Genomic DNA, 26,028 nt, shown 5'->3' with positions numbered 1-26,028 from the left:
ACTGAATTGTGTGTTTACTCTGCTGTTGTTGTCTTGTGATGAAGCTGTCAATGTAATGATGTCATGATGCAGCGGTCAATGTAAACCCCAGGCCCACTGTCCAGGGATCACATACAATAATGTTTGCTTGGATTACAAACCCCGTTTCCATATGAGTTGGGAAATTGTGTTAGATGTAAATATAAACGGAATAGAATGATTTGTAAATCATTTTCAACCCATATTCAGTTGAATATGCTACAAAGACAACATGTTTGATGTTCAAACTGATAAACATTTTTTGGGGTGTGCTAATAATCATTAACTTTAGAATTTGATGCTAGCAACACGTGACAAAGAATTTGGGAAAGGTGGCGATAAATACTGAGAAAGTTGAGGAATGCTCATCAAACACTTATTTGGAACATCCCACAGGTGTGCAGGCTAATTGGGAACAGGTGGGTGCCTTGATTGGGTATAAAATCAGCTTCCCAAAAAATGCTCAGTCTTTTACAAGAAAGGATGGGGCGAGGTACACCCCTTTGTCCACAACTGTGTGAGCAAATAGTCAAACAGTTTAAGAACAACGTTTCTTAAAGTGCAATTGCAAGAAATTTAGGGATTTCAACATCTACGGTCCATAACATCATCAAAAGGTTCAGAGAATCTGGAGAAATCACTCCACGTAAGCGGTATGGCCGGAAACCAACATTGAATGACCGTGACCTTCGATCCCTCAGACGGCACTGTATCAAAAACCCACATCAATCTCTAAAGGATATCACCACATGGGCTTAGGAACACTTCAGAAAACCACTGTCACAAAATACAGTTTGTCGCTACATCTGTAAGTGCAAGTTAAAACTCTACTATACAAAGCAAAAGCTATTTATCAACAACATCCAGAAATGCCGCCGGCTTCTCTGGGCCCGAGATCATCTAAGATGGACTGATGCAAAGTGGATAAGTGTTCTGTGGTCTGACGAGTCCACATTTCAAATTGTTTTTGGAAATATTCGACATTGTGTCATCTGGACCAAAGGGGAAGCGAACCATCCAGACTGTTATCGACGCAAAGTTCAAAAGCCAGCATCTGTGATGGTAAGGGGGTGCATTAGTGCCCAAACCATGGGTAACTTACACATCTGTGAAGCCACTATTAATGCTGAAAGGTACATACAGGTTTTGGAACAACATATGCTGCTATCTAAGCGCCGTCTTTTTCATGGACGCCCAGCAAGAAAATGCCAAGTCACATTCAGCATGTGTTACAACAGCGTGGCTTCATTAAAAAAAGTACTTTCCTGGCCCGCCTGCAGTTGAGACCTGTCTCCCATCGAACATGTGTGGTGCATTATGAAGCGTAAAATTTGACAGCGGAGACGCCGGACTGTTGAACGACTGAAGCTCTACATAAAACAAGAATGGGAAAGAATTCCAATTTCAAAGCTTCAACAATTAGTTTCCCTCAGTTCCCAAACGTTTATTGAGTGTTGTTAAAAGAAAAGGTGATGTAACACAGTGGTGAACATGCCCTTTCACAACTGCTTTGGCACGTGTTGCAGCCAGGAAATTTTAAGTTCATTATTATTTGCAAAAAAAAAAATTTAAGTTTATGAGTTTTAACATCAAATATCTTGTCTTTGTAGTGCATTCAATTGAATATGGGTTGAAAGGGATTTGCAAATCATTGTATTCCGTTTATATTTACATCTAACACAATTTCCCAACTCATATGGAAACGGGGTTTGTAAGTGTTTGATGAGGATTCCTCAACTTTATCAGTATTTATTGCCACCTTTCCTAACTTCTTTGTCACGTGTTGCTGGCATCAAATTCTAAAGTTAATGATTATTTGCAAAAAAAAAATGTTGATCAGTGTGAACATCAAATATGTTGTCTTTGTAGCATATTCAACTGAATATGGGTTGAAAATTATTTGCAAATCATTGTATTCCGTTTATATTTACATCCAACACAATTTCCCAACTCATATGGAAATGGGGTTTGTAAGAAAATGTTTGTTCAGGCATCAGGGAAAGTTAGCTTGGTTTAGCTTTCCTAAAAAAACACAAGTATCAGGCAGTGGTAGATTTGCTTTTCCCCGATCAACAAAATAACTTTTATTTTTCCACTACATTTCCAACTGGACTGTTTTGTCAAAAAGAGCCAGTATGACATTTCTATTTGGCCGCGTTAAAGATCCACAAAGAAGATCAGCAAGGTCAGAAAAAGCTTGAGGGGGCGGGGAATGAAGAGGTTAATTTGCAACTAAAAAGACCGCTTGTGCCAAATTTTTACCCCAAAGCATATCCATGGACTTTTTTCTTCAGCATTGTCCACACGTTTGAGTCAGGACTTTAGGAGGGCCATTTTAAAACCTTAATTCTAGCCTGATCTAGCCATTCCTTTACCACTTTTGACATGTGTTTGGGTTCATCGTCCTGTTGGAACACCCAACTGTGCCCAAGACCCAACCTCCGGGCTGATAATTTTAGGTTGTTCTGAAGAATTTGGAGGTAATCCTCTCTGTAAAGCACCGGTTCCATTGACGGCAAAACATTATACTACCACCACCATGTTTGACAGTTGGATAGTGTTCCTGGATTGAAAGCTTCACCTTTTCTCCTCCAAACATATTGCTGGGTATTGTGACCAAACCGCTCTTGTGGACGGGACTCTCGCTGCTGTCTTGGATCCGCTTTGAACTGAACTCTCACAGCTGTGTTGGATCCACTATGGATTGAACTTTCACAGTATCATGTTAGACCCGCTCGATATCCATTGCTTTCGGTCCCCTAGGGGTGGGGGGGTTGCCCACATTTGTGGTCCTCTCCAAGGTTCTCATAGTCATCATTGTCACCGACGTCCCACTGGGTGTGAGTTTTCCTTGCCCTTATGTGGGTTCTTCCGAGGATGTGGTAGTCGTAGTGGTTTGTGCAGTCCTTTGAGACATTTGTGATTAAGGGCTATATAAATAAACATTGATTGATTGATACCCAGCATATGTTTGGAGGAGAAAAGGTGAGGCCTTTAATCCCAGGACCACCATTCCCACCGTCAAGCATGGTAGTGGTAGTATTATGCTCTGGGCCTGTTTTGCTGCCAATGGAACTGGTGCTTTAAATGAGACAATGAAAAAGGAGGATTAGCTCCAAATTCTTCAGGACAACTAAAAATCATCAGCCCGGAGGTTGGGTGTTGGGCGCAGTTGGGTGTTCCAACAGGACAATGACCCCAAACACACGTCAACAGTGGTAAAGGAAGGGCTAAATCAGGTGAGAATTAAGGTTTTAAAATGGCCTTTCCAAAGTCCGGACTTAAACATGTGGACAATGTTGAAGAAACAAGTCCATGTCAGAAAACCAACACATTTAGCTGAACTGCACCAATTTTGTCAAGAGGAGTGGTCAAAAATTCAACCCGAAGCTTGCCAGAAGCTTGTGGATGGCTACCAAGAGCGCCTTATTGCAGTGAAACTTGCCAAAGAACATGTAACCAAATTTTAACATTGCTGTCTTTATACTTTTGACCCAGCAGATTTTATCACATTTTCAGTAGACCCATAATAAATTCATAAAAGAACCAAACTCCATGAATGTTGTTTGTGACCAACAAGTATGTGCTCCAATCAATCTATCACGAAAAATAAGAGTTGCAGGAAGTATTGGAAACTCAAGACAGCCATGACATTATGTTCTTTACAAGTGTATGTAAACTTTTGATCGTGACTGTATAATGTAGACCACAAGGAAGTGTGGGAACCCGTTCATCAACACGACAGGACTTGATACGTTGAAATGCACTGCGTAACACGAAGTTCAGACATTCTCTGCACTTTTTTTTATTGAGTACGACTGCAAAATAATCCGGCATGAGGCCAAAAAATGCCTACACTGCTTAAATTAAAAAAATGACTCAAAGTCGGAAAGGTGTCGTTCATGCACCTACCCTCCCTCAGTTCATCAATATCTCTGTGATAAATATGTGACTTACACATTTCATTCTTCATTTACATGTGCTTCATATAGTTTCCTGCATGTAAAACTATCAATATTTTGTTGCCTTAAATGGGTTTACATGACTGCTTATGGGGAAAATGGTTTCGTTTTCTTCCTATTCAGTCTTTGTCAGCCCTTTTGGAACGTAGAACAAAAATTGAGGTACCGCTGTACGTTGAAAAAGATGTATTTACACATGTTTACATTTTGCACATATACAGATGCGGGATATAAAAATAGGAAATGTCATGCTTTATCTCGACTGCACTGTAGCCAATGAAGAAGTGTACAAGCACGCATCCTTCAAGTACTTCCTAAATGTTGTCCTCGTGCGTGTCGAAGGTTCTGTTTGTGTTCTTTGCATCTGCTTGATGTTACCCCCCTTTAGCGACCATGGTGTCCTTGGACAGGTAGACCACCCAGTAGACCATGTTAAACGCCCCAAAGGACACGGGGAAGAGGATCCGTGCATACTTGTCAATTTTGCTGGTCCCGCCCATGCCAGCAGTGGTGGGCTGTGAGCACGGCGTCTGCTTTGGCTCCGCCTTGTTCGCCATCATCTGGAGGCGCTCCAGCTTGGGCCCCAGCAGATGCTGCAAGGAAGCGGAGGAGGTGTTTTGCTCGCATGGCGTCCCCGCCGTCACATCGGGTGCGGAGGCTGCTGCCTGCGGCGCGCTTTTCACCAGCTCTTTCTCCTCGGAGGACGAGGACCCGCTGAACACGCTCTCGGTTTTGGGGCTGGAGCGGGAGATGGTGGACGAGCTGACGTTGGCTCCGCCCGTTAAAGGACGCAACGGCCTGGCTCCCCCCGCTCCTGAAATGTTATTTGTGGGCTGGGCTCGCTGGTGATTGGTGGATTCGTGGTGGGAAATATAGTTCACACGCTTTCTCAGATTACCGTTGCTGTCGGGATTTTGCTGTGAAAACAAATATAATGTTGCAATGTGAGAAAATACATGAAGAAGAGTCACATAAATGTCTCTGGTCCGTCTGTGGAAATTACAACTACATTCATGAATGATCATAATAATAATAATAATAGATTACATTTATATAGTGTTTTTTTCTAGTGACTCAAAGCATGTGAAACAGATCCACATTCACACTCTGCTGGTGGTAAGCTACAACTGCCCTGGGGGGGACGACGGAAACATGGCTGCCAATTTCTCCGACCACCACCAAACATTTATTCACATTCAGGCCATGTCCACACGAACACGGAGAGTTTCAAAAACACATACTTGGGGTTAAAACAATCCCCCATCCACACAAGTGTAGTTTCAAAATTGTCTGTCTACACACAAACACATGCTGTCATGCACATTTTGTCCAATCAGAAGCCTGAAAAAAGCAGCAATAGATGACTTGGTGCAGCATTACACCTCCTATTGTGTTTATTTTGATATACTTTGGACGTACAATGACACGTTCTTTACCTTTAAAACCAGCCTGCTCGTACACTGAGCCCTGGGAACATTATTTTAAAGAGCGAATTCACGCCGTTGCTGCTGAAAGCCAACCTTCATAGAATTACAACATGTTCAGCAGCATGTGCAGTGAAGTCTACATTATTTCTAAAATCAGCACGTACTAACGAGCCAAGGAAACTATTTTGCAGGTTTAAGTTCCGCTGCAAAACTAATGAAATTGTAAAACATTTAATGACGGATATAGTAATATAGCATATGTGTATATTGTCTTTATTGTATATTGTCTGACTGTCATTTTGATTAATGTTGAGTGAAAAGAGCAGCATGTTCACTTTCAAACATACAGTAAGTCATCTTACAGTGTGTTTAAAGCCAGCAAGGTAGTGTTGTTGAGTTTGGAAATGACAGCGCACAACTCTCCCGTCCAAAGGCAAAACCTAGTAACTCACTTCTAGCTGATTTTGAGAAAACAAAGGAAAACAAATCTATCTTGAAGCTGTCTTACAAAGATCTACAAAGTCATCAAACGTATAGATGTTTTCTTGAGTTTTCATTTTCTTGCCGATTGAGCCATGGATTGAATCTGCTCTCATGAACGTGTGCCCTTTCTCCAGATATTTTATCACAATCTCGGGTGGGCCCCATTCTGCGTTTGCACAATGTGCAAGAGCCGTGTACAGCGTCCAGTTTTTATTTTGACCTCCACAGTTATCTGCCCAAAAGAGTATGCAAGGGGAAGACTCAAGAACAATACATTTAATGAAGGTGCTTGCAACGTCCTGGGCCAATCTTCCAAATATCCCCTCGTGCCATAATATCACATAATCAGGTTGACCGTCGGCCCCCATTCGTGCAAATGTCTCATTAAAGACAATAAGGCGACTGACAAAGAAGCTCCGATTGGTCCCTTGAGATACTAGGTTTTTCTGTTGTATCTACGCGGTTATGTGGTAGTTGCTAGGTCCTGCCATGCGCGTAACAGCTTACTTACAGAACAAATTACAATATCGCATACATTAATGTAAAGCATATCACCTAGGAACTCCAAAATTATTATCAGCTCAGTTTTGACCAAAATTGAGTTACTGGGTTTTGCCTTTGGACGGGAGAACTGTGACGTCACCACAAGTCTCAGTTTGTGTCGTGTACACGCATACGCTAAGTGGAGGGTTTTGGAACTCTTCACTTTGGCCAGCATTTGTAAAAGTTTACGTTTTTAAAGACTAAAGTATGCGTGTGGCAAAGACGCCTAAAAGCAGAGATAAATATGCGTTTATTAAAAATCTGTGTTCGTGTGGACATGGCCTCTCACACCAGTGTGGGCTGCACTGCAGGCAAGGTCATACGTCCGTGTAAATGGAACAAGTTGTGTAAAAAGTAGTGAGACATTCAACAGACCTTCAAAAGCTTTGAATTCACCTGTAAACCTTAGTGTCCCAATTCAATATTGAAAGATCCTGAGCCTGGGATTAAACTCAAGACTACTCAGGACATTTGTATTGTGAGGTACATGCAATAACCCCCGTTTCACCGTGCTGCCCTGTGCTGATATCTTTTCGGATTAATATAGGTATCGACCAATACTCAAGTCGGCAATATCGGAATCGTATCTGAAGTGAAAAAGTTGTATCAGTACACCCATAATTTCAAGTGGTAGTCGCCCTTTTATCTTATTTTGAAATTGTCTACACAAAGGTTTGTGCGTCCTTCACAGCGTGCCGGGGCAACTTAAACCTTTCAATATTGATGTGATTACAGAGGCCCTCACACAGATGGCCTTCATCATTGAGCAGACATCGTAGTCACTTATGGAGGATTTCACTCATTTCACACCAGCTTAAGACCGAAAGTAGGTAGCACTGCATCATGGTGGGAAATGCAGTATGGAGTCAAAGGAGCTTATCCTTTGGGAGTAGATGTTTTCAAGCAGGCACGAGTGTGATGCTGCCTGCCACTAAAGCATTTGCAGGAATAATCCACCCCCTCACCCTCGCCCGGAAACAGAAGAGCCTCAATGTTATTGTTGTGTCCAACGCGTAACACAGTAGGTGTGTGTTTGTTGAAGGTGTGTTACGCTGACCACTTGGACCCATCACGCCCTGACCCTGATGTCAATTCTTCACTCGGGGTCAGCAGAAGGAAATTACTATTTCCCTGGCGGCACAGCATCTCTGAGACCTATACAGATGCACTCAGGCTGTGTTGCCTTGGCAACCTGCTAATCCACTGAAGTGCTGTTGTCACTATACAGCATTCAGGCGTGATTATGCCATAGTGGGATTTGGACCGGCGGGGGCAACTTAAAGTAGTCAGTGAAAAAATGACATATGCATTGCTGGGTCCTGTCATTTAAGAGTATGAAATCTTCGCGAGAAGAATATGCACTTGAATATTCCCAATGTGTACCAAGCTTTAAATATCTTATTGAAATAACTTCAGCACAACTCTTTGATTACACTCACTTCTGATAGTAATTCAGAAATAGAAGTATGTTAAATACAAGTATGTCATCAGACCACAATGGTCTAACTACGGCAGGGGTCTCAAACTCAATTTACCAGGGGGCCACTGGATGCAGAAACTTGGTGAGGCTGGGCCGCAAGAAAAGGTTTCTTAAAAAAATCTAACATTAACTTTTTAATGAATTCACCTTCTTTGAATGGCTTTCCCGCCCTAGCAACATACTTACCAACTCTTGCGGTCTTTACGTGAAACACCCGTACATCAGTGCCCCTCCTGAGGTAATCTTTCTCCCAGTTTTCATGCGGACAACAATATTAGGGGCGTGTCATGATGGAACTGCCTTAAGCGTCCTCTACAACCTGTCGTCTCGTCTGCCTTTCCACCATAAAAACAGTGTGCTGGCCCAGTCACACATTGTGTGAGGCTACTGCAGACCCACAGCAGTGACTGCAAGACATACTTGATCAACAGCCATACAGGTCACACTGAGGGTGGCCGTATAAACAAATTTATCACTGTTACAAATAAGCGCCACACTGAAAACCCACACCAAACAACATTGACAAACACATTTTGGGAGAACATTCGCACCGTAACACAATATAAACACAACAGAACAAATACCAAGAATCCAATGCAGCCCTAACTCTTCCGGGCTACAATAGGGGGCGGGGTTGGGGGGAACGGGCGGGGGTGTGTATTGTAGGGATTCTGGGTAATTGTTCTGTTGTGTTTATGTTGTAATACGGTGCGGATGTTCTCCCAAAATGTGTTTGTCATTCTTGTTTGGTGTGGCTTCACAGTGGGGCACATATTTGCAACAGTGTTAAAGTTGTTTATACGGCCACCCTCAGTGTGACCTGTGTGGCTGTTGATCAACTATGTCTTGCAGTCGCCAGGAGCGTCTATAGAAGCCAGATACAACATGTGTCTGGGCTGGCACACGGTTTGTACAGGTTGTAGAAGACATCGAAGACAGTGCCTCCACGATGCCCCCTTAATATTGCCCCCTCCCCTGTGCGTCGGTTGAGGTTGGCGGGATGGGGTGGGGGGGGTTTAATGGTAGCGGGGTGTATAATGTAGCCCGGAAGAGTCAGGGATGTATGGGATTCTGGGGAATTTTTTTGTGTGTTTATGTTGTGTTACAGTGCGGGTATTCTCCCAAAATGTGTTTGTCATTCTTGTTTGGTGTGGGTTCACACTGTGGGTTCACAGTGTGGCACATATTAGTAAGAGTGTTAAAGTTGTTTATATCACAACACTCAGTGTAATTTGTATGGCTGTTGATCAAGTATGCCTTGCAGTCACTTACGTGTATTAACAGAGGTCACATTCTGCACGTGACCGGCCGGCCGGCATGCAAATAGCATGGTGAATAAAGCGGGCGCAACGACATATTTTAAAGGACGTTAAAGGCATTATCGCCACGTCGCGCCTTCAGATCGGAGGATGATTATCTCGGGAAAGATTCTGAAACCTCGAAACCGCCCTGGAAAATCTGGGGGGTCGGCAAGTATGCTGCTGAGCCACATCAGAATGTTCAAAGAGCCGCATGCGGCTCCGGAGCCGCGGGTTGCTGACCCCTGCTATATAGCAACTACATAAAATACATGTGTTAATGTATGTTTTAAAAACGAGTAGTTTATAACCCTGTATTTGTTGTTTCAAATGACTTAAGGCTCAGTTTAAAAGCAACTTTATGGTGTGGTTTTATTTTGGCTGTATCTATCTGAAATAAAATATTGTGGAAGTGTTTATTTCTCCAAGAGTGAGGTTTTGTTGTTTGTTGTGTTTGGCTCAAGACAAACTTTAAACTTGTTCTGTATAAATTGTCACCATTATGGGTATATATTTAAACTGCATAGAGGTGGGCTGTGGAGGCTCAATAGTTGACATTTATGGCATTTATGTTTGTATTAGACATGCATGAATACGTTTGCATTCATCAGATGGAGAAAAAAATAAGTAACCAAGGTGAATCCAAAAGAACAAGGAGTCTTTGTTTTAATGTGGTGTGTGATGTGTCTTAGAAAGGATGCCAGTGTTCTCTCTCTAGTTGTGGAAACCTGCACTTTTTAATATTTGATTAACAAGTGATTTGTTTAAATAATATTTAATCTATTCATTTTGATTGTGTAGGTTGACAATTCGGTTAATTGTTGCTTGTTTGAGGAGTTCAATATTTTCAAATGCCAAACTTGCACATTTTTCCTCGTACAGAACAAAACAATGAGGTTTTGTGATGGACAAAGCCAACAAGAGCCGAAAAAAGATGTGGACATCTTCCAGTGTCCATATTGTCCATAAAGGGACGGGCTTGATGGGCTCATAGCTCACTTGCAGGGCCACCAGAGGTTCCCTGTTGGAATATGGAAGTGAGTAGATCTACATGATCATGCAAACGGACCACTCCGGACAAGACTTGCAGGTAGGAACATGATTTAACTCTCAGAACAATCAAAGATGCACCAAAGACAGAAAACAAGTCGAAGGAAACACGTGCCAATCGCACTCGAAGCTAACACTTAGCATGAGCCAGAAGAAAAGAAAAACTTACGTAACCGGTTGCGTGTAGCAAACAAAGAAGCCAGAAAGAGCATGGAGAGAAAGGTGAATAAATAACTCTCTGATTAGTGGTAGACTGCAGGTGAGCGTGCCGACCACTAACCAGAGGCAGGTGAACCCAATTAATCCCCATAGAAACCAAAACAAACCCGGAGATGCACAAAACAGGAACTAAGGGAGTCCAAAAATAATAGAACATAACAAAAACATGATCCGGGCCACGGATCATTAAAGTGATACACCACGCTTTCCAGTTTCCCTTTTCAGCATGTTCGAAAAGAAGTAGGAAGAAGTAGAGCTTATTTAATTGTACCCCTTTTCCATTGTGTAGCAATATTATACAAATATTTGGCCAAAATCTAAATGCAAAAACCACAATCTATGTCTTTGCGTGCAATACACTGATTTGAGTATCTTACCAACTTCATTCAAGAGTAGTGTTGCAATATTCCAGGTTTATTCAAAGTTGGAAACTTTCCATCGGAATTTACGGAAATATATTGGAATCAACGGGAATTAATGGAAAATTAATGGGAAATTAATGGGAATAAACATTGAATGCAACATGCTTATATCTTGTAGCATGAATATTAGCTAAAACAACCTGATTAAATGCAAATTCAGTAGAATTTCAACCCTACACTGTGCATTCCTCCATCACATGTGCAGTGCATTCTTCCATCACATGCACAGATCATTCCCAGCATGCTACACACTACAGCAGGGCTATTGAGGCCACAGTAGTATTTCAGCCCGAGGACTTCATCCAGTCAGGTAAGTATTGATGATATTACTGGGTTAAATATATTTGATATACGGTATTTAAGTTTAATAGAGGCATAATTGCTAGTTACTGTATGACTGTAGACTACTCCAGCAGACTTCCACTCAAGCTAGCTAGCTGTTCCTGTACTTGTTATTTGATTTTGGGGCCAATATCTTTAGCTAGGTTTATGTACCACCACAGTCTCATGATGAACCGAAAATATTTCTCTGTTAGCCGTGATGCTAATTTTCTCTATGTTAAGTCTCATTTATTTATGCTAACAACATAAGCAATCCGAAATTACCTTTTTTTTGTAATCTGTAAAGTTCAACTAGCAAATAGTAAAAAACAATTGTAGTTTCCTCTGCCTTTTGTTCTGCTAGCCATTCTGTTGTCATACAATAATGTAGGTTATAGTTTGATTTAACATGCAGATTGAGTGATCATTTATCCATCTTGCCTATTTCTATTCATTTGTCCATCAGTAAAATATTTTCAAAGACTACTCCAATTGTTTGGCTGACTATTTATATCTGTGTGGGGCATTGCATTAGTGTTTTACAAGAATAAATACATACAAACAGAATAATGCCAAGTACACCATCTGATGTGTGGAGACATTTCACCCCAACCAATGTAGGCGGAAAGGCTGTGTACATTTGCAAATACTGTGCAAATAGCTACGTCAAAAATGCCACAAAGATGCAGCAGCATATAGACAAGTGCTCCAATAATATACGGTATAATTATTGTGATTCCCCATTAATTCCCATATATCCCCATTAATTCCCATATATTCCCATTAATTCCCATGGACGGTGTCCAACTTTGAATAATCCAAAAATATTAAATATTTCCAAACTTCCCGAGCTTTACTTCCTGTGTTAAATTCCCGGAAAGTTGACGGAAATTTACCGGAAACTTTCCACCCCTTTGCAACCCTATTCAAGAGTAACCTCCAAACTAGAGAGGGCTCCAATGCAACAGTTCTTAAAAAAAACAATCCAACTGAGGTTGATAGTCAATCCTCCTCTTCATGACTCCAAAGTATTTTTACAAATAAAGCAGTAATGGGAGATTGTAATGAACACATTACACTATAGAGTATATCTAATAGGAAATTTGTACTGGGAAACATTATATTCATCATGAAAATGGAACTTAAAAACACTGTTATTATAGTATTTGGTCAATAACGCACATGAAAAATAAATACTTCTGGACCTGCAATTGGCAGCCAAGGGGCTTCATGTTTGATAGATCAAGGAAAAGTTCACAATGGCAGATAGTTTAACTTTGAAACGTTTTCTGCACACTAGATTAGAAAGTTGAATCAGCAAATAAGTTTGAATCATTGGAGCTATGATGTGGCGCAGTGGTGCAGTGGGAGAGTGGCCGTGCGCAACCCGAGGGTGACTGGTTCAAATCCAACTTAGAACCAACCTCGTCACGTCCGTTGTGTCCTGAGCAAGACACTTCACCCTTGCTCCTGATGGGTGCTGGTTGGCGCCTTGCATGGCAGCTCCCTCCATCAGTGTGTGAACGTGTGTGTGAATGGGTAAATGTGGAAGTAGTGTCAAAGCGCTTTGAGTACCTTGAAGGTAGAAAAGCGCTATACAAGTACAACCCATTAAAAACATTCTTAGGGCGTTAAGAAAAGTGAGAGTAACAAAATATATGATTTAACTTATTAGGGAGTTCATTGTGGTGCAATAAATACACAATTATAACCAAAGTTGAAGTGTAATGACACTATCAATAGAAAATACACAAATATGATCATAGTTGAGATGCAATGACATTATCTATGAAAAACACAAAATTAGAATCATTGTTGAGGTGTAATGACACCATCAACAAAGTAAAATGTATTTGGGCAAGAGACTGAACATTTTTTAGGGGCAAACCCTGCATTAAAAGCATTTGATGATCCCATAATGTGATGTTTACAAAATATAAAATTATTTGAATTTTGAAACAAATTATACCTGGATGTTATTAAATATCAGTACTATGCTATCTACTATATCTGTACATAATTTTAACAATTAGGCAACCCAATCCATAGTATATTCTAACTAATTTTGCTTAGTGATTAGTAAAATAACAATTCATCTATGATCTATATAAATGTTATTTTTGTACGTCACCCTTTGTTTGCATTCATTAATGGATTACATAACATTATTTGCGCTGAAAATTGCTTTTCTGCCATTGTCGAAACCACTGTGGCCGTTCCATTAGAGAAATACTTGTCTTTCTCTTTTGTTATTTCTTATTGATGGCAGTGTCGTAAACCGCTATGGCTAACTTAAATTGACTCAGCAGCACCCCCTGTTGTTGAAGACAGCGACCTATGGTTTCTGCACACGAGCGATAAAAAATTGCGCACGTGGGAGAAGAAGTGGAAAAAATGTGCCAAAAGTAATAACTTAAAGAAAATAGTTGTTCTACTTGCAAACCTTTTAGTGTGGTTGTGAAACATTTTTTTTGAGTTTGTGAAACTTTTTTGGAGTTTCCGAAACGTTTTTTTTTTGTTTTTGTTTGTTTGTGAATCATTTTGGAGTTTGTGAAACAATTTTGGAGTTTTGGGAGTAATTTCACTCCATAATCGTGTCAGCAATTCATCTTCAAATGGGAAATTAATATGTGATATCAACTCATGCAAAGTGAGATATGCCAAGCCTTTGTTTGATACAATGTTGATGATCATATCTTACTCTATTTGAAGACTCCAAATTTTAAGACATTGACTTTTCAAGGTTTTCATAAGCTGTAAGCCATAATCATCAAAACATTTTTTTTTAAAAAGGCTGTATGTAGAAATTTGCATGTTTTGAGCCTGTCATATAATATGTTGACTTTGTACCGTAAATCTAAACAAAACTTTGCTCGATATTCTATTATTTTTAATGTTTCACCTGCATATGTTTTAGGGAGATAATAAAGATTGTAAAAAAAACAAAAAACAATGTCACTAAATGTTAAAGGCCTACTGAAATAAGATTTTCTTATTTAAACGGGGATAGCATGTCCATTCTATGTGTCATACTTGATCATTTCGTGATATTGCCATATTTTTGCTGAAAGGATTTAGTAGAGAACATCCACAATAAAGTTCGCAACTTTCGGTCGTTAACTTTCTGGAAGTCGCAGACAATGACGTCACATGTTGATGGCTCCTCACATATTCACATTGTTTTTAATGGGAGCCTTCAACAAAAACAGCTATTCAGACTGAGAAAAGGACAATTTCCCCATTAATTTGAGCAAGGATGAAAGATTTGTGTTTGTGGATATTGATAGTAACGGAATAGAAAAAAAATAAAATACGCGATTGCATCGGGACGGATTCAGATGTTTTTAGACACATTTACTAGGATAATTCTGGGAAATCCCTTATCTTTCTATTGTGTTGCTAGTGTTTTAGTGAGTTTAATATTACCTGATAGTCGGATGTGTGTGTCCACGGGTGTCTTGACGCCAATGTCTCAGGGAAGTCGACGGCAGGTTTATGGACGGGGCAAACTCAGCTGATCTCCGGTAAGAGGAAACTTTTTACCACAATTTTCTCACCGAAACCTGCTGGTTGACATTCGGTCGGGATCCATGTTCGTTTGACCGCTGTGATCCATAGGAAAGCTTCACTTCCGGGAATTTTAAACAAGGAATCGCCGTGTGTTTGTGTGGCTAAAGGCTAAAGCTTCCCAACTCCATCTTTCTACTTTAACATTCTCCAATATTAATTGAACAAATTGCAAAATATTCAGCAACACAGATCTCCAAAATACTGTGTAATTATGCCGTTAAAGCAGACGACTTTTAGCTGTGTGTGTGCAGCGCTCATATTTCCTAACAGTCCGTGACGTCACGCGTACACGTCATCATTACGCGACGTTTCCAAGAAGAAACTCCCGGGAAATTTAAAATTGCAATTTAGTAAACTAAAAAGGCTGTATTGGCATGTGTTGCAATGTTAATATTTAATCATTGAAAAATAAACTATCAGATTGCGTGGTGGGTAGTAGTGGGTTTCAGTAGGCTTTTAATTTATTGTGTAATTTCCACATATGTTTTAATTTGTAAAATTCTACAAAATAATATTTTTATTTATTATATTTATCATCAAAAACATATTATTTTTATTTTGTTTTTTTTCTATGCTACGTACGTACCTCTCATGACCTCACTGTTGGCTTTGTAAGGTCATGTTAGCTCTAAACTAAACAAAGTTAAAGTTAATTCACCCTTTTGTTCTCTTTTTTCCATATAAGAATGGATAAGAGAACTGATAAGAAACCAAATTGTTGAGCAGAATCGAAAGTCTAATTGGAACCGTAAAAAAATATTATCCATTTCCATCCCTTGTGGTGGGTAACTATATGTTTGATCGTTTGAAAAAAATATTTAATTAGTATGTGAGGCAGAGTTAGGTGCGTCAAAAACAGGCATTTTCAGGGGTTGTAACCATTTTTTTTTCACTACTTACAGGGGATTTTGGAACGTATAACCCTCATGATTGACTGTACATGGATGTGTATTGAAGACTGCAAACCTTTTTCAGGTGAATCTGATGGGTAAAAAAAAAAGTCTTCGTGCTTCCAACTGTCACGCCACCTCCAGGTCAATGAAGGTCCTTCACTAAGCTCATGATGCATGAGATCTGCTGTGTAAGCGCTGCTTCAAGCAATGTGCTATCACATGATCAGCCGTGCTTATCTCTGACAGACACAACACTCACCTGCAGCACTTCTTCTGTGTCCTTGGCCTTGACTGGCGTGGTTTGGGGCACCGGGGGACATTTGGCCGGTTTCTTTTTGGCTCGCTCCATCTGTGCGTTGGTGAAATAGTTGACGGCAGCAAACTCGATGAGGGCGGAGAAGACAAAGGCGAAGCATACTGCGATGAACCAATCCATTGCCGTGGCGTACGACACCTTGGGCAGGGAGTGGCGAGCGCTGATGCTGAGTGTAGTCATGGTCAGCACCGTGGTGATGCCTTCAGGGTTAAACAAAATGACAGATGGCAAATGCACAAGTGAGAGAAATATTGATAAATGTTGGTTTCGGTTTACACCGGGAATAAAGGAACTGAACCCTAAAGGCCTGGTTTACTACGATCCAAAAATATGTGCTAAATAGTATGTGCAAAATAAAAAATAGAATGTAGTATTTGTGGGCATAGGAGCAACTAAGACTGAGTGTATAATTGATAACAACTGCAAAAGGGGTGCAGACCACCCTATTTAAAATGAGGATTTTGCGTGTACTAAGCGGGTTCACCATGGAAACATGCTTTTTGTTAGGCCTGTTCGGCATCGTGGTGCCGGGTTCGATTCCCTTGAGGATGCGTGGAAATTGAACACAGAAAAAGGTAAGGTTTAACTATTTATTTGAATAACAAAAGGTGCTACAGAACAAAAATACTGGAGCTAAGAAAAGGCAAACAAAAGACGCTAGCATGAAAGCTAGGATAAACAAATAGTAAACTAAACTGGCACATAGGCACACAAAGGGGAAAACAAAACATTTAGCATGAGAGCTAAGAACGAATAAAATTGCGCAGTGTGAGAGCTCGCGAGAATAATACAGAAAATGCATGTAAGCAAAAGCGCAAAGCACACGTACCGTTGTGTATGAACAAATTTGGATCCCAGACTGAACAACAAAAGATGCAGGCTTATATGAGGCAGGTGATTAGTGAGGACAGGTGTGCAGGGCCGTAAGTAGCAGGTGAAACTGATAAGCTACCATGGTGACCGACTAAACAGGAAATAATAGGATCAGACAGAGAGTGAAAATAAAAATGGAATAGTAAACACTAATATGTGGAGGATCCAAAAAGCAGATCTCAACACTTTTACTGCACATTTATGTTAGTATGCTCTCCAACCTGTGTGTAATGTTGTTGAAAACAAAGCACACTTTTATTATTTTTATCTTTCTGCAATATAGGTCAGCTCCTTAAGTCATCCATCATATTATAAAATTATATTGTTGAATAGACGAGCTGTCTTTTATTTTAATTTATGACAGTTCAAATATGTTGACACACACACGCAATACAAAGCATTGTCTGTCCAACTGTGTTCGCACCGCAATCTCCTTTGCCGTGTGTGTGACTATGGCAGTTTGCACGCAAATGTCAGACATGAAGAGACAAAATAGTGCCGAAAAACGGTTTTAGCATTGATAAATCAAATTGCACGTACAGAATATTTAAGATTGCATCTTCTCCTCCAAGTTTTGTGAGCTTTCTGATAATCAGCATATATTCTGCATATTCATGAAGACAGACATGCTAAATCGATTGCACTCACTAATTTTGCTCACTTTGGAGACGCAATCCTCTGTACACAAGTTTAGTAGATCAGTTTTGCGTGCGCTATCAAATTTGCACATGTTTTTGTACACGCAAACTTTTAGTAAATCATGCCCTAAGTGATACATTAGAGCGCACCACACTGTGTCGACAAATAAGTACCACAGCAAACCATCACAAATTATTACCTTCATGTTATTGCCAGTTAAAAAGTGACAGAAATCATTCACACGGTCTTTACCAGAACAGTTGATGTTGTCTTGCACTCTTGTGTAAATTTAATTTACTGAATTCACTATGTACATCATCCACCTTACTAAATCTAATGGACATGATGACATAACTTCTGAGGTGCAGCACTGTCACATGACCACATTTTTATGACAACTATGTCCCAAGAGGTCTCCTGTCTATAGGTTCCTAGGAGCTAGCAGCTACGCAACAGCTAAGCACACAATAGCACTCAAACTCAACATTCTTCTCAAGTGGCTTTACTTGAACAATTTTGCAGTCTAAAATAGCAAATTTGTCAAGACAAACAAGTATCATATAATTATAGTTACATATTACTTACACATACAATAATATCCAAGGCTGAAGCGTATTCAAAAGTATCCAGTAATTAAGATGTCCGCATCATTCAACTTACTGCGTTATAAGTTTACCTCAATGAATTACTTTATAGCCACTTGGTGTCGGCAAAAAAACTACTACCACTACACTTCAACAGCTTTTCAGCCCTGTGGTGTGGGGGCGTGGTCTGCGGGCCTGCCGCGGAGCGGAGTGTGTAAGGACCGGTCTCGAAGCCAGCGGCAGGTGAGTAAATTGCCCAGGTTGGACTTGTTGTCTAATCACCGGTCGCCCTTATTAGCAGCAGCTGGCCCGAGACACGTTGTTGGAGTTGGGGAGAAAAATACACGTTCTAGAGAGCACTGGGGAGGGCAAGAGACACGGACACTGAAACGTCGAGTGCGGTTGTCGCAGAATGGACTAAATAAAAACATTATTGAATCCAGAATACTGTGGCTCGCGTGCAGCGTGTGGTGGTCAGGGGAACCCATGGCAGAGGAACGGCCACAAGCCCATTCCAGCTGGTTAACATGGTTTGTTTGAGTAATTTCACTTGATCAAACCTTTTCTAACATTGCACACTACAAAATAAAATGTGTACTGATATCATATTGTATCTGTATCAGCCAATGCTCAAGGCTCCTATATCGGTATCAAATTGGAAGTAAAAAAGTTGCATCGGGATACATCTAGTTTTTAACAAAGCCATATCAGTGTTTTTCTTGAGTTGTTTGCTGCATACAACACTCCAGTTGAACGGCACAAAACAAAGGCCATGACACTTAGCTTTTTAAGATTAATTTATCATCATTATTGTGTTTTCAAAAGCAACTGTGTTGTCTAACTCAGTGTTTTTCAACCTTTTTTGAGCCAAGGCACATTTTCTGCGTGGAAAAAATCCGTATGCACACCACCAGCAGAAATCATTAAAAAAAAATCTCAGTTGACAGTGAAACGTCGTTGTTGCAATTGTTGGATACGACTTTAAACCATAACCAAGCAATACAGGTCTTGTCTCAAAGCAGGTGTACTGTCACCACCTGTCACATCACGGCCTGACTTATTTTGAGTTTTCCTGTGTGTAGTGTTTTAGTTCTCGTCTTGGCTCATATTTTGTTGGCTTTTTCTCTTTTTTTGGTATTTTCCTGGAGCAGTTTCATGTCTTCCTTTGAGCGATATTTCCCGTATCTACTTAGTTTTAGCAATCCAGAATAATTCAGTCATATTTATCCTTCTTTGTGGGGACATTGTTGATTGTCATGTCATTTTCAGATGTACATTGTGGACGCCGCCTTTGCTCCACAGTAAGTCTTTGCTGTCGTCCAGCATTCAATTTTTTTTCTCCTTAGTAGCCAGTTCAGTTTTAGTTTTGTTCTGCATAGCCTTCCCTAAGCTTCAATGCCATTTCTTAAGGGGCACTCGTATTTTGTTTATTTTTGGTTTAAGCTTTAAACATCTTTTTACCTCCACAATGCCTCCCGCTGTTCCCGACATCTACAAAGCAATTAGCTACCAGCTGCCACCTACTGATATGCGGAGCTCTCGACAGCACCGACACTCAATAACAACACATCATTTGCAAATTATAAATTACTGGTTTGCAAAAAATATTTTTCACCCAAATAGGTGAAAATACATAATCTCCCACGGCACACCAGACTGTATCTCACGGCACACTAGTGTGCCGCGGCACAATGGTTGAAAAACACTGGTCTAACTCACTGTTCAGGTTCAATTTTAAATCTGTCTATACATTTATCCTGCAGTGTAGCGCATACAGTCACACACTTGAGCTAAATAAAGGTGTGTGTGTGCATGACAGCGCTTAAGGACACAATGTAATGAATTAGATAGAATGTCACATTGTCGCTGTCACTGTGCCATGAAAAAACAGACAAGAGTTTATGCAAGAGAGTTTACAAGGACGAGTGTGTACAAAAATAGAACACACTTTATGTATGCTCACAGTGCAGCACTCTCCCTCAATGCATTTAATTAAATTTAGGTAAATAAAAAAATAAAAAACTTCCTTCACATTGGCAATTTAGAACATTCAGCGCCTGCCATAGAGTCCTTCCACAACGTAATGCATCCCCCATGTCCGGACGTGCCCCTTCTATAATTGCCTGCCATTCAAAGGCAACAGAAGGACAGTGATAGGTGAAATGTAGCTTTAGGCCGCCAATGGAGAATGTTACCTTTTTATAGTAGCTATTATCAACATAAGGAACATATGAAAGTGGTTTATGGATATGGAGGTCATTTTGCAGGGTTAAACCTTAAATACATGACAGTATTGTCAAATACAGGCGGTTATTTTGTGCGATGATGTTTCATGTTACGATGTTTTGTGGCACGCCGTTTTGTGTTACAGCTTTTTATGGTGTGTTAGAGCATTTTATGTTGCTGCGTTTTGTGTAACAGCTTTTCCTGTTATGTGTTACAGCATTTTGTGTTGCTGCAACTTGTGTTAAAGGTTTTTGTGTTGTAAAGTGTTACGGCGTTTTGTGTCACTGCGTTTTGTGTAGTGGCTTTTCGTGTTACGGCAGTTTGTTACGATGATTTATACGTCATTGGGTGTTAGAATTTGTGTTACCACCTTTCATGTCACACCGTTTTATGTTACGGTGTTTTGTGTAATGACTTTTTATGTAACAAGGGTTTATTTTTCACCGTTTTGTGCTGCGATGTTACATGTTACTACTTGTTACAACATTTCATGCATTATGTGTCGCGGCATTTTGAGGAACTGTTTCTCATTTTAGGATGTTTTTTTTTTTTTACCATAGTTTGTTTCACAATGTGTTACAGCGTTTAATGTTATGGAGTTTTGTGTTTCACATTTTTTGTTATTGTGTTGAATTACGATGATTTATGTTATAACGTTTCGTGTTAAAATGTGTTACAGTGTTTGGTGTCATGACATTTCTTGTTATAGCATCTCGTCTTATGGCATTTTATGTTACAGCTTTAATGGTTACAATGTTTTACAGTATTTTGTGTTATGGCGTTTTGTGTTGATTTGTTTCGTGTTATAGTGTTCCTTCGTACATCTTCCTTCATGATGTCTTCCAAGCTTACAGATTCTTCTGATGGCATTGTGTCAAAGGATAGAGATGGTATTGTATGGATTGTGTAATTTCTCTCTTAGCTCTTGGCAAAGACAGTCAAACTCCTTCCCCTCTCCGTGTCTGCCCTGCTTGCTTTTTTGTTTTGTCTTGTCCTAACCTTCTTGTTGCCTCGTTTTGCACTGCTCTCCAAATCTAAATAATGGAATTGATCAACTTTCCTCTCAGCAAAATTGATAAGATCTCAGGTTCAGGATCTCTGTCTATTTTGATGGAACGGTTTTTGCTGGACGACACCCAACGGACTCTTGGGAGAAACGAGTGCTGCGTGCCTAGCGACCCTTTGAGTCAAGGACACTGACGATTTCTACCTATTTGGAATCATGATAACAGGACATCTGCTGATTGGATTAAGTGTTGGCCTGTATCGACAAATTGGAAGATGCTGATATCCTCTCAACGTACTCCAAAGCTGCCACAAATGATTGGAAGATGCGGGCCGATCTGAAGAAACTCACTTTTGTGATTTTGGATAACATCAGACTGTCTGCCCTGCAGGATGAATTTGAGGACCAAAAATAAACAATTAAGGGTCAAAACGTTTTCAATTTGTTCTCACTCTCAAACAACCATTCTAATCTTGTTTTCCTTTGCTGGGACTTGGCAAACTTGTGCTTGAAGATTACCTTCGAGGACAATGCAGCGAAGATGAAACCAACTCCATTCTATCAACAACGCCTGGAAAGATCAACTCTGTTCCCTTCACATTGCTTGCAGAACAACTCCAAGACCTACAGACTTCACACACACCTCATGGACCATGACTCCATATGCACACATACACCCACTCCCACACCACTCCTTTCTCACCGCTTCACCCCACATGGTATTATGGACAACAGATAGATAGATGAATGGATAGATAGATAGATAGATAGATAGATAGATAGATAGATAGATAGATAGATAGATAGATAGATAGATAGATAGATAGATAGATAGATAGATAGATAGATAGATAGATAGATTTAAAGTACCAATGATTGTCACACACATACTAGATGTGGCGAAATTATTCTCTGCATTTGACCCATCACCCTTGATCACCCCCTGGGAGGTGAGGGGAGCAGTGGGCAGCAGTGGTGCCGCGCCCGGGAATCATTTATGGTGATTTAAACCCCAATTCCAACCCTTAATGCTGAGTGCCAAGCAGGGAGGTAACAGGTCCCATTTTTATAGTCTTTGGTATGACTCAACCGGGAATTGAACTCACGACCTACCGTTCTCAGGGCGGACACTAACCACTAGGCCACTGAGTAGGTCTAGATAGTAATTTATTGATTCATCCAGGAGCGTTCCTTCAGGAAAATTAAAAAGTTCCTTCAGGAAAATTAACAGAGCAGATCCCTAGTGGCTGGCAGCTTCAGTGACGCTCCCCGACTTGTCTAATTGAAAAAGAATCTTCTGCTGGCAACACTATGGACTGGACTCTCACATTATTAACCGTATCCACTCAGCATCCATTGCATCTGTCACCCAAGGGGGGACCCCACATCTGCGGTACCCTCCACGGTTTCACATTATTTCCATTGGGTGGAATTATTTCTTGCCCTAATGTGGGATCAGAGCCAAGGATGCTGTTGTAGCTTGTGCAGCCCTCTGAGACATACATATGTGATTAAGGACTATATAAGTACATTTTGATTGATTGATATTGTGCACATTTTGTTGTTTTTGTTTAACATTCATATATGCAGTTAAAGGTGAGTAATGTTGTGCAGTCTCTTTAAGTGAGTCAGAGTTTTACCCAGAGTTGGGGGTTTGTTGTGACTGCCATTTTGGAATCTCTGTATGCACAAGAGAATTACTGCTTGTGTGATTAAACGACGCACACATTTGTGTGTCAAAGATAGTTCAAATGGTCTTGCTTTCGCATTACAAGCGCAATACTCAGTATGTGTGCATGCACCAAATTAGTCCGATTTCTCAAATAGTTTGGCTTTAATCGAGCCTCCTCCAGCCCATGGAAACCCCTTAATCTGATTGTGTTCGGTTTTTGAAAAGTCCGACTAACACACCTGGATTATGCGATTGCATTTTAAAGTGAATCGACGATAGAAAAAAAGAAACAGGGATTTATTAAAGAAGGTAACTAAGGAAATGAAGACTAAAGCACTTGTTACAAATTACAAGGAGAATGCAATATAGTCCATAAAAATAGCAACCAAGTTCATCTGGACCAGTATGTCGTCAGGGCACAAACTGACTTTTCCTTCAAATTTAAAACTCCTTCCATCAATCCACAGAGAGCCTTTGCTGCCTTATGAAAAAACTCAGAGACATTCAAAAGTTTGGTTTTCATGATTCTCGGTTCAAAAATTCCTTCCAAAAAACTCTCTGCCGTCTGTCTTTCTTGACTTTGGACCTGCCCCCGCTCCAATACACTCTTGGCATTAGCGTCATGTTCGTAGTGCAATCCAAGATCATTTGTTGATGCTGTCTACTACTTAACATCATCATAGCCATTAGAGACATAATATTTTCTAATCTGTGTCAATATTACAGCGGACATCACAACAAAGCTTGGCTCTTAACTTGTCGGAAGCCACAGACGCCTAGGGTGACGTCATATAGGTCAACCAGGAAATAAATAAATGAACCTAAAAGGAAATAAGTGCCCCACAGCGAAACGGAACAGAAGAAACAAGCCCCTTACTTGTAGGATAGACCGAAGATCTACAATTTTACTATTAATTCTGCTCTCAGGAGACACTGAACTAAACCCTGGACCAATAACCACCTGGTTAATGTTGTCACGCCTGGCGAAACCTCCAATGTTGTTGCTAATGACGCCAAGGAAGCTAGCGTTGCTGCGGCACCTCGTCGGAGCTTAGCTAAAAACATTAGCTCTCCATCTGCGCCAGCTCTCACTGGTTCATCACCACACGAGCTCACCTGCGTTCCAACGGTCAGCGGCATGACGAGGGACTTCACCCCGATCATCGGTGCGGTTGGCGGCCCGGAGACGGAGGAAGACAGCTCAAACACAAGTGAGGACAGTGGCTCGCTGGCGGACGGCGTAAGTGCTTTTGACGACACCCTGGCCGCCATTAAAGTCGGCAGTGCAGAGGTCCTCCTAACCTCTCCCGAAACCCTCTGGGCCATCACCGCGTCACCTGGACCCCCCACGGCCTATACAGGTTTCAGGGGACTCTTCGTAAATCCCTGTTCATTGTTCTCCACCTCACCTAAACCTGCGAAAACCACGTCAACCCCCACCACTCCTACCTAGCCCCCCCTCCCACTCTTCAATTCCGCCCCTCCCCATCACCTGGACGACGAACAATGGGCCTTTCCCCCCCTCCCCCAAGTCTTGCTACACAAACATCAATAACAACCAACATCCCTCCATCTTCTGGACAGTACCTCTCCCCAACGGACTCTCATGTTCTTTTTGGTTCCGGTGAGCTACACATCATCCATTTTAATGTGAACAGCCTCTCTGGAATTAAACTCGACCAAACAGAAATGTTCTACAACAATAAGGTAAAAATCCTGTGTTTCTCTGAAACTAAATTAGACGAAAGTGTTTCAGACTCAGAGATAGTGATAGAAAACTTCTCGGTCATCAGAAAGGACAGGAATCAGAATCAGAATCAGAATCAGACTTTCTTTATTAATCCCCGAGGGGAAATTAACATTTTCAGCACAATCCCATTCAAGATCAGACAAACATTACAGGGTGACAGAACAGGATGGCTGACGGGTCTGCAAACTTTCGGCGGCCATTACAAAAAATGTGAGATACAGGCAAACAAGTAATAAAATAAAATTAAATAAAATTTTAAAAAATCGGTCAAAGCCTGGGCCCCTGGAGAGGGGGTCCAGACTGAGGCCAAGGGAAAAAAACAACTCCTATCCATAATACACATGTAAGAGGGAAACATCAAACATCAAAGAAAACAAAGGACATTAAAGACATTAAAGTAGCGGAGCTGATGCAACCAGACGCTTATACATACAGCTAGGAATAAAAAGTAAAAGAAACATAAACTGTGGTGGCCTCTGCGGTGTCTGCTGGGGTGTAGAGAGCATGGCCTGAGACAGGAGCAGACTCAACACAGCAACCAATAGAACCGACTTCACTCTCGGCCAGTGTCCAGTCTGCATGGATGAGCGAGGATACGTCCAAGAAGACTGAGGTGTCCGATACCTGCTCATTCAGCCAAGACACTGTGAAGCTTGTCCGTCCTGGCGCTCAGTGCCAGCTCAGCAGTCCTGTCTCTTCATCCGCATCTCCTCCAGTCTCTCCGAACTGACTCTGGTGTAGCAGGGACCCAGCAGCTGGTCTCCATGGCCAAAATGCTCCCGGGAGGCAGATCCAAAAGTCCACACAAAAGCACAGCAGAGGTCACGAAAGTGCCACCCCTTGTCACACAGTCCCAAAGGGTCCCGGAACAAAAGGAAAAAATATATATATAAAATAAAACATGAAAACAAGAGGGAAACATAAAAGGGTGACACAAGAGCACAGAGCTCCTGCCAACAGCAGCCACTACAGCGGCGCCATTTTGGAAAAAAAGACTTCAAAAAGACAATAAACATGGTGGTGGTGTTTGTATGTATATTCACCAGGATATTAAAGACATAACTCGCTCTGATCTTAATCACAATGCCCTTGAATCTGTGTGGGCAGAATTAAAATTCACAAACGCTAAGCCCGTATACAGACTGTATACAGACCCCCTAATCAGAGTTATTTCTATGGTGCTCTTGAAGAGTGCTTAGCTGGTGTAGACAACATGGAGAAAATTATAACTGGAGATCTGAACACAGATATTCAACGCAGAGATGCGCCTGTCTTG

The 26,028-nt window shown here is 41.0% G+C and overlaps 1 protein-coding gene across 2 annotated transcripts in view; it reads right to left on the bottom strand.

The window, feature by feature from the left end:
• Nucleotides 1-4,151: 4,151 nt before the first annotated feature.
• The window catches only part of gabra4 (gamma-aminobutyric acid type A receptor subunit alpha4), a 47,876-nt gene continuing 25,999 nt past the window's right edge, over nucleotides 4,152-26,028 (bottom strand). For both annotated transcript variants that reach the window (XM_061901494.1, XM_061901495.1), the window contains 2 exons: nucleotides 15,946-16,202; nucleotides 4,152-4,897 (listed from right to left, as the gene is read on the bottom strand). In XM_061901494.1, coding sequence (XP_061757478.1) covers nucleotides 4,355-4,897; nucleotides 15,946-16,202 — 800 coding nt within the window. In that variant the 3' untranslated portion in view covers nucleotides 4,152-4,354. The remainder of the gene's footprint in view (nucleotides 4,898-15,945; nucleotides 16,203-26,028) is intronic.

Source organism: Nerophis ophidion, linkage group LG05 (genome assembly GCF_033978795.1).
Source record: "Nerophis ophidion isolate RoL-2023_Sa linkage group LG05, RoL_Noph_v1.0, whole genome shotgun sequence".
Lineage (NCBI taxonomy): Eukaryota > Metazoa > Chordata > Actinopteri > Syngnathiformes > Syngnathidae > Nerophis > Nerophis ophidion.
This window is presented reverse-complemented; position numbering and strand designations above follow the sequence as displayed.